The sequence below is a fragment of the Kryptolebias marmoratus genome, linkage group LG21 (genome assembly GCF_001649575.2).
Source record: "Kryptolebias marmoratus isolate JLee-2015 linkage group LG21, ASM164957v2, whole genome shotgun sequence".
Taxonomy (NCBI): domain Eukaryota; kingdom Metazoa; phylum Chordata; class Actinopteri; order Cyprinodontiformes; family Rivulidae; genus Kryptolebias; species Kryptolebias marmoratus.
The window spans coordinates 10,787,702-10,797,962 of NC_051450.1; the positions used below are offsets into that span (position 1 = coordinate 10,787,702).

The 10,261-nt window shown below is 37.2% G+C and overlaps 1 protein-coding gene across 1 annotated transcript in view; it reads right to left on the reverse strand.

Moving 5' to 3' along the window:
- cnksr2a (connector enhancer of kinase suppressor of Ras 2a) overlaps positions 1 to 10,261 on the reverse strand; it is a 69,111-nt gene that overhangs the window by 28,668 nt on the left and 30,182 nt on the right. Inside the window, exons 4-8 of the mRNA XM_017414116.3 lie at positions 6,197 to 6,284; positions 5,727 to 5,768; positions 3,332 to 3,451; positions 1,800 to 1,859; positions 1,487 to 1,555 (exon numbers count right to left, since the gene is read on the reverse strand). Of these exons, the coding sequence (XP_017269605.1) occupies positions 1,487 to 1,555; positions 1,800 to 1,859; positions 3,332 to 3,451; positions 5,727 to 5,768; positions 6,197 to 6,284 (379 nt within the window). The remainder of the gene's footprint in view (positions 1 to 1,486; positions 1,556 to 1,799; positions 1,860 to 3,331; positions 3,452 to 5,726; positions 5,769 to 6,196; positions 6,285 to 10,261) is intronic.

Here is a 10,261-nt window from a genome sequence, read left to right on the forward strand (position 1 = left end):
TAATCATCAAAATTAAACGAAATAAACATTTGAAATATATGAGTTTGTATGTAATGTATGAATATAATATACAAGTTTCACTTTTTAAATGGAATTACTGAAATCAATCTACTTTTTCATGATATTCTAATTTTATGACCAGCACCTGTAGTTCTTCCCTTGTGCACTGGGGCACTGGAATAGAAAAGAGCTGTTCCCAAAGTGTGACACAAAGCATAAAGGGAAGCATAAAGGGAGTCCAAAATGTCTTGGTATGCTGAATCATCAAGACTGTTCATCACTGGAGAGAAGGGGCCTAGCCGGCATTCTTTGCAACAACCCTGTACCATTATCCCTACTTCACCAAACTTCACAGATGACACAGTGCAGTAAGGCAGGTAACATTCATCCAACAAACCCAGACAAGCCTATGAGACTCTCAGAGAAACCTGATTGGTCTCTTTATAGAACACACCTCCACTGCTCCACAGCCTGGCATCAGTGTGCTTTACACCACTCTTTCCAACACTTGGGAAAATGAGGCTTGCATGTAGCTCCTTGGTTTTGGAAACCCTCTCCATGAAGCTCCTTTTGCACAGGCTTAATGCTTCCATTAATGCTAGTGGATAGACATAACTGACTTTAAAGGGTTTCAAAGTGATATGGGGGTCTGGGCATTGACCAATCTTGCAGGTTTTTCTGCAATGCACACTGCCAATGGAGAATTCTGCATTCATCCAAATGCCTACAGGGGAAGTTTGAAACTCTTCAGCAACAGATTGGTGGTAACTTTTACACAATATGAATTTTAACAGTTGTTGACCCTGTTCTATGATTGTACATGATCTTCTAATTTGTGGTAAAAATGCTGTTGCTTCGAAACTCTTCCACTTTCTAAAGATATCACTTGCAGCTGACCACAGAATTTCCATCAGAGTCGAAAATTCACTGTTTTATTGCAAAGATGACATCCTGTCCCAGTCCTACCCCTGAAGTGACTGAGATCTTCAGAATGACCCAAACCAACAAATGTTTGCAAATGGTGACTACACAGATCCGTGCTTGATTTTAGATACCTGTAACAATGGGTCTGACTGAAATACCTGAATTCAATGATTAACAGGTGTATCATTTTGTCTATATGTATATGCACACACATACTTGGGAATTACTGAAAATCAGAATCAGTACATACTGAATGTAATTTAGTGCAGTTTGATATTGTTTTTTTTACTTTTGTTTATCACTTTATTGTCATGCCCAAACAAAAAAGCAATTTTCATAAAATATAAACAAAAGAAGAATGACTAAAATATTAATTATATCAGTTTTAGAACTGGTATGTCTGTAAGTCTAAATAATACCAAACAAAACTGTTAGTTACTTCATTTGCTAATATAAAAGAACAAAAACAAAGGATTTAGCTTTTTACTTACTAAATTTTCATTTTAGAACTATCCAAAAACTATTATTAAACACAAAAATAACCCTAAAATAGTATTCCTACCACAGTCTGGTGATTAACTTGAATGACTTCATCCCCTGCATGGATCTTCTTACAGCGGTCAGCCGGAGACTACAAACACACAGAGACAGAGGGAGCAAACAGAGGATGGGGAAGTTTCACAACAAACCGTACTTAAATAATCAATAATGTACCAGGGAACCCTGCCGAGTCATCTATATGGAATTTCAGAGGCTGTGGTGGAAAGATATGTTTCCAGATTTGCTTATAATCTGAGCAGGAATCGATTTTTTTGTAACCCCAGTGTTTGGTAAAAAAAAACAAAAACAATCCAAAACACTGAAAAGCCTCCTACCCCTTCAGTGGTTCCTGTGATCACATGGAGACCATCGTAGGTTGACTTGATGTACATCCCCTGAAGGACAAACACAGAATGAGAAAGTGTAACAGAATTAATCAAATTTTTTAGGTTTCTTTTTTTCATAAAATTACACTTAGGGAGTCTGGCAGTGTCACAGTAAACAGAAACCAGATGGAATTAAGTGTTTCTCACTGTAGGGGTCCTGCTAAGTGCTGTCTTGCATCAGAGTAAAAGTAAACATTGTAATCAGGAAAATGTCCCTACATCGTCACAGTTCAAATATCTCCTCTTTTTTTGCACTTTACAGATCAGATCAAAGCAAAGACTTTCTCTGGTCTGAAGTCTAGACAGTCCTCTTCTTCTTCAGTTATAGTTTCTTTGAAGCTGTTAGGCATTGATCATAAGATCAGATGTGCCCTCAGCTCAACTCTTATCTGAGCTGAAGTTGGCTGCAAATGTTTAAAGGACTTCTCTACAGGATGAGTTTCTCCTGGGCCAGTTTCTGTCAGAGTCAGAGCTAAATTTCTTAAAAGTTCTGGACTTTATTTTTGTAAAGTCACAGTGGACTGTTGTTTCTCTCTTACTGCTATGGCTAAAGTGGTGTTACCATTCGACTGTCAGGTGAATCTTAAAAAACTTTGCTACTTAGTATGAGACAATAATTAGGGAAGCAAGTCTTTTCACGTTATTTTTTTATAGTAAACAGTTGGGCAAGTGTAAAAACCTGAGTGACTGGGACATAAGTAGGAGTTCTGATTAAAGTGGGGTTCTGTGAAATGGGTATGAACAATTAATATCTTACATGTTGTAAATAGCTCTTTGAATGCTCTAATTTTGAAGGAAAAAAGTTTAATTCTACCATTTAATGCATGCAAATGGTAGAGTAAGAGGTTATAAAATAGCAAAATAAAGAAAAAATCCCAAGTCTTTAGTTGTTCTTCTGGCTGTGTGTGAGGCCACAAGAACCCTATTTTATAAATTAGCATTTGCATGAACTGCTATGACATTTGGTAGATTTGAGTTGTTTGCAGTCAGACTCAAACTTTATCTTTTCCAAACTGAGGTTATTTAAGGACCAATCCACAAAAAAAAAGGAATATCATAATTCCACAAAATTGCACTTCAAAATGTCCAAACTATTAATTTTAAGTCCAAAGTGTAACAACCATTGATGGACCTGCTGTTGGTGCAAAATCACAGCAGCTTCTGTAGAATTTATACCGTAATGATTCCCAGGTGTTTTGGCAGCATATGGGAATCTAACAAAACAAATGATTTCTTTAAAAAAAATAACTATTTGACTGTTCCTAAACTTTTGTTTGAATCAAATTTTGAACCAGACAAATTGGTCTTGACCCTGAATTGTAAATATATTGAGTAATTGGAAAGTTTGTTACTCGTGCATGCAACAGCTGTTCCAAAGTATTAATGTTCTGCGCTTTTGTTCTCAAATTATTGAATTATTGAGAAAAAACATCCAAAAAGAATAAAGCAACAAACCCAAACAGACCAACAGAGAACTTTACCAGGCCTTCAGATGGTTTGATGTTGGTGAGGTGGACCAGCTCAAGGTGGGCAGACTGGGAAACCAGAGGGTCTGACGACACACACACAATGTGCTCGCACACTTCTGACAGAGTCTTACACTACAGAGAAGAAGAAAAAAATGACAGGGGTGGTAGGTAAAGATTTTATTTATTATCAGAGTAAAACTTGTGCTTTGTGTTTGTCAAAATTACACTTTATCACTTTCCAGAGAGATGTTTTTTTCTTTTCTTTTGGCCTTATTGAGAAGGGGGAAAAAGTATTTTCTTTTGCAAACAATTGTTTTTCATTGGAAATCAAATTGTGTCTTAGATGGGAAGACACACAGCAAGCATGAATTGGTTTACTCCAGCAATTATGATTTTTTTGTGTGTGTTTTGTTTGCATTCCTGCAGCAGGTTAATTAACCTTCGTAACATGGACAGCGTGTCCAATGCGTCAGACTTTTACAACAAAGCCACTGCAAAATCAAAAACAGTTTTTGGTTTATTTTCGCAAATATTGGTGAAGTAACTGTATCAACCCTACATATAATAGAGGTGAATTTAATTTCAGCCCTCGCTGCACTGAAAATTGTTTTTTGATAAAACCTAAGTGAAACGTTTTCTTGGCAGACACAATAAAAGTGCAACAGTTTTAAGGCATCATTTCCCTCAAAAAGAGAAGTTTGAATAAAAACTGCTGACTGTACTTTTGAAGTCAAGTTGCAAAACTTTTCTAGATAGTTTTCTGACAGTAAACTCTCAGCAACCTATTAAAGACTTGTCCTGCGGGTAGCTCCAGCAATTATTCCCTGAACTATTAAAAGACTGTCAACCTTGTATTTATTGTGTCATTTCTCTAAATATGTCACAACATCTTTGAGTCTCTACAGGCTTTTTGGCATCAGGGTGTTCCTGTTTATTAATTTGTCCCTGATGAATTGGACCTGTAGGTCCTCCTCACAGCTGAAACGTCGATTTGTCACAACATGAAAAGGCCGTGTGAAACTAATGGCATCAAAGATAGCTCTGTTCCAATAATTTGGGTTTGACAAATCAAAATGTCTGCTGTTGAAAAGGTTATTCACACTTCAGCTGACATGAAACATTTAGACATTTTTATTGCTCTGAATGAAACAAATAACTTTTGAATCACTTCTAATATATCAGATACGAGGGAAAGACAGATACCCAAAATAGCTAAACAATAAATGTACAACATTAAGGGAGAGAGAATAAGGTTAAAACAAACAAAATGATGTGTTGATGTGTTTATGTCTACAATCAATATCATCATAGCCATACAATTGTTTGTGCAGAAAATAATGTATCTGAAATATAAAGAGCAGAAGTGTGCCGACTGTTCAGCTGTTGTGTAGGTTCAGTATTCTGTATAACACTGGATTCCAGAACAAAATCAGTTGTATGTCTCCATTTCCCAACAATTTAGAATTGTGTACTCTCAAATATGATTTCTAACTTGAAAGGTTGGGTAAAAAAAAATCTCAGGGCTCTCTCAGGGTTGTTTTTTGGGCAGATTTTTGCACATTTTAACCATAGTACAATAAGATAAGACATCTTATAGGGCTTTACAAGGGTCTAGACCAAAGACTTACTTTAGATGACCTCGGAACAGAACCCAGAAGTTGAAGCCAAAAAAAAAAAAAAAAAAACAGCTTCCCTTTAGACTTGTTCCAGTAACACCATGATTGTGCGTGTGTGTGTGTGGGTGTGTAGGCGGTGCTAAAAGGCCATCATTGCTAGTACGCAGACTCAGGATTCAAAAACGCAACATGATAGCTTCCTAGATCAGTTCCTGCTGACTTCAAGTCCCAACAATGAGAAAAGGCAGTAACTGTTGCTCTATTAGTATAAAACGTCTACGGTCCAGATCTTTAAAGATAGTAAAGAAAAAGGATGGATTAAATTATTACATATGACCAACAAAACATATTTATTTTCAAACCGAAACTCCATAAATTTATGTTATGCAAGGGTATTTCTATTTAAGTCAAGCTACCAATTGCCTTGGTTGTTTTTTGAGTGGGCTTGTTAGAAATAAATGGATGCTGATTGGGTAAATTTGGAACAGGCATGAAGGAAAGGAGAATAATGCTGCACACTCATTGCTAAAAACAATGTAATATTCCAACAAAAACAAACAAAATGAAAACACCTTTGACGAGAGACAAGCACGCCGTTTTCTCCTGTTTGTAATCTCAAAAGTAAGATATGCTAATCACCTCCAGCTGTAGCTCCAAACTGAACACAAAAGCATTAGTGCTGTTTATCTCCATCTTTTGGAAAAAGGAAAGGGCTTTGGTTTGGGCATTTTCAGTGGGAATGAAGGAATGGAGACAAAGAAGCGACATCTGGGTTAGGAAGAGAAACTTACCACATGAAGGATTTTGTTCTCCGTCTCAAACACCGTACAGTCCTGAGGGAGGAGACAAATTTAATGTAGCACGAGCAGAACATCCTGTCATGCACACACACTCACCATCTCATGCTGCTACAGTATCTCTGTATGCTGTCTGGGCCTCACATTACTGAACCTGAGCCACCTGCATACTGTATACTCTCGCAGATTAAAAAGAAAAGCACACACCCACACAAACAGACACACATTTATCTTTTATTTACACACACATCGGTAATATAAAAGGCAGACTGTAAAGGACATAAATAGCAAAGAATCATGTCTCGCTCAAGGATGCAGAGTCTGAGGCTGCTGCATCACACCCACACACACCGCTCTTAGGGGGATATGTCAACCCACGGCAGCTCCTCTCAGCCTCACACTTCAAGCAGAGAAGAATAAAAGCTATCATCCTTCAAAACACGCACACAAACACTTCCACACACCTGCTGTACAATGGTGGTGAGCTCCAGGCAGAGCTGAATGACATTATTTCGGGTAACTGAGTAGTCTGCCACTGCAGCAAAAGGAGACCTGGGAGGAAAAGATAACACAGCGCCGTGTCTTATAGTGTTGCTGCTGTATTAGATGGTGTGCAGAGAAGATGGACAGGTGCATTGTTAGACACAGGGGAGGGGAGACATGTCACAGACATTTGAAGGAATTTAGTGAAACGTATCACATTTCTTAAATCTCTGAAGCAAGGTTATTTTCTTTTTTCTACTTTCAAAATAGCAAGAAAATGAGAAAGAGCGCAAAACCAAAGCTTAAAACAAGCGAGAACTCTCTTAATTATGAATGAAAGATCCTGAGTTCCATGCAAAACTGTTCCTTTTCTCTGGGATTTGTGAGCTTTCTTACACATATTGCCTCTTGGGGTCTGGCTGCAAAGTTTTCTAAGAGTTTTAAAACAAAAACGATTTAACTTCTCTTCTTGTTAGTTGAAAAGGTTTTGCTTCTCATCCAAGGAGGTTTCGCAGTTCAAACTTAACAGTGCCTAGTGCCAACCTTTAAAACTGAAGCGAGTCACTCCGTTTGTGCGAGCTGAGCTCCCATGTAACTTTAATTTCACTCCCCTCCCTCCTGAGGGTCATCAAAGTCTTTGTTGGCCTGCTCCACATGCATGAAGGTGTGAATTGGAGGTAAACTGACTAAAACTGCATTGTGAGTACTGGGAACTTCAAACCTAACACCTCCTGTGTTTTAAGTTATTATTTAAAATTGTTTGACTCTTTCTTCACCCTCCTCCTCAACCATCTATCATCTCTGTAAAAATATGAACTTTAAGGCCCTCTAAAGAGTGTCTCTTATCCCTAAGATGTAGGTGAACAGTTGAGTTTTGACCTGAAAAGCTGGTTCGTGCATTTGTGAAGAGGTTGCTTAGTTGTTTCTCTGTCGAGGTCTGAGCATTCCTCACTGCACTGAACTGCATGCACCACCTGCTGAGTTTGTGTTTGGGTGTTTTATCCTGAGGGTGAACCAGTTTCTGTCTGAGGCTCCTGTTTGATTTGAAATTCTTTCTGAGTTGGAGCATTGTTTCAGTTTGAATTGATAAAACTCTTTGGTTGACGAACAAAACACTTTCTAACAAAAGAAATACAGTTTTTTTGTTTAAAAGCTCCTAGATTTTGGCCATGTTCTGGATGACTGAGAATCTACACCAACATGCTACAGAATGTCTAGTCACACAATCAGAAAACAGAGCCTGTTCCTAAAATAGAAGCCTACATATTTTCATTTTTGCTTCCAGAAGTTATTGATATTTAGATAAAAAAATGTTTTTCCCCTTCTCTACTAAAATATTCTCTTTGCATCTGGTTGCAAATCAACGGGATGAAAACACGACGCAGCCACAAATATATGTTTTTTTTAAAGTGCCTTAAAGAAGTGACTCCCAAGCTGTCCTCTAAGGGAGCAGCTAAAGATCTCAATCATGGCAAAACTGTTTTATCGTATATTGTGAAACCTAATGATTTTACATGTTTATAACATGTTACACACTTTGATGTAATAACTGACTTGTGTGTCCACATGTCACATGTCCTATGTGTTTCGTATTTGATAGTTTGTGTAAAACATGTAAATATATATATATATTTATACTTTTTATATTTGTAACAGATGTTAAATTAGGAGATATAAGGCAGATTTTAAAAGTCTGGTAATTGTTTCACTCCTTTTTGCATACATGTACACATACTTGTAAAACAAATAAGTGTTGCATTTCTGTTTCATCTAGTCAATCAGTTGATGTTATTTGGAGCTGCTGTAAGATATAAAATGAAACAAAAAAACATCAATCTGTTTATTTTTTATTACATTTAGGTTTCAATTATGATATTGAAATGTAACATTACAATGCATTATATTTTCTATTCATTATTTATGTCAGCAAAAACATTTTTATTTTTTTTATTTGTCAGTCATGAAGCGAGATGCTCATGCTATTTTAGAGCTGTCAGAATTACATGTTGACATCTGTCATCAAGAGGTGATGACAGGTTTTATATCTCTGAAACTCTTCTTACTCATCTGTCTGTCTGATTTCAAAACAAACCAAAACAAACACCGATCCTCTCTTCTTGTTGTCTCCCATATTGTTGATGGCTTCTTAGCAGCTGGTACCTGTGGAAATCCTAAGGGTTATAAAAAGTCCTCAGACTAGAATTCAAATTATTTTTTTAGCACCTACATAAGATTAAAGCAGTAACTTTTCTTGTTTATGAAACTTGAGACATAACATCTTGTGTATGTGCCCTAAATATTGCTTAAAAATAGATTCATGCTACCTGGCAACACTCTACATCACTTGTTTCCATCCTATAATATATTGAGCACCACTACAGCTCATAATTGATAAATGCAATTGCAGATCATTTTACAATAATAAAATCATTATGCCAAATACTGAAATTGCAATTGTGTTTAGTGGAGTCAATCTGTAAATAGTATGTGTTCATGGGCTTTTTGGTCCTGCCGACCAGAATCTATTTGTCCTCGGAGGAAAGGGAGACGGTGGGCAGATGAAAGAAGCAGCATTACTGCAGGTAAAGAGGCCATCCTGTCCTGAGAGCAGCAATTTTCAAACCTTCCATCGACTACTTATCATTTCAATCCAAATTTTAGAAGCAAAGACATGACAGTTTAGGATCTGGATGTTCTTTAAAAAAAAAACACTTTTAGTCAGACGCATAAAAATTGTGTGCGCCGAGCTTTTAGATCCCTGAATTTATTGTGGTATTTTGCCGTGAGCTTTGTGAGCTCTCTGTTTCTCTCTCGTCTTTTGTATGCTCGGTCAGTTTCCGCTCAAGCACATTGCACATTCTGTTGACAAGCTTGCCTTCCAAAAAAACCTTTTCTTCCTGTGAGAAGAGGGGTCTTTAAAGCCCTCATTTATTCAAACACATTTATAAATCAAACCCTGGAACTCTTCAAGTGTGAACAAGGTGTTGGTGATAAAAAAAATTAAAATAAAATAAAATAAAAAGACATGATGGAGATAATGAGGTGCTAATGACTGCACACGCAGACGAAGTGTCAATGCCCAGACAGCGTTAGAAAGTTGCAGCACAGAGTCATGACATACATGATGAATGAAACAGGCACACTTTCTTCACTGTGCCAAATACCCAGATAGAAATTCAGCCACAGCCTCTAGTGTATGATTTCCGTAGAAGTGGTGTGTGTGTGATATGGGTCATCAGTATTGAGGCTGACTGCTATATATACATGCAGGACCTGAGGCTACGCAGACTGTTTGCTATCCACCAGGCTCAGGCCCTGAAAACAACACTTGAATTTATCAGTGTCAAGTGTCTATTCAGATTACACAACATGACCAAAAACTGTAAGATTAGAAAACTAATTATTAGAACGTGCACCCTGCTTTTCTAATACATTCTGTTAAACAATTTAAAATAAAGGGATTTGAAATCCTAAAGGTAGCCGATAATGTTTTTTTCCCATGCTTGTGTGCGTGTCTGCCTGTTAGCAAAACATCTCATGAATAAGTTGATGGATTACATTAAAACTTGCAGAGAGTAATCTTTGGATGTACTTCTACAACTGATTAACTCCTGGAGTCAACCTAATCAAAGATGGCCACCATAGATAATTGGCCATAGCAAATACAAAAATGGCAATAACTCTGTCAGTTTTACAAAGAATGACCTAGCATTTGGTGTGGTAGTAGAAGGGACCGATCCTTAACGCGTACTGTATTTTGAGCACTAGCTGGTCTTGCAAAATCTTTATTTAAAGCTTTGCCATTAACTACTAGAGTCATCTCTGTCTGTTAGCAAAATATCTCATGATAATGAAACTTTCAGAAAGGGATCATTTTATGTACATCCTGTAATGGCAGAATTTACTATAGGGTAACACCTGTTGTTTATAAGTCCTGATTATGTTATGACTTCTGTTCCAAGTCCCATGGGTTCTCACAGAATGAACTTGTTTATAGAAGTGATGTTGAATTTTCTTCCCTTGGGAACCAGACTGACTTGCCTTTC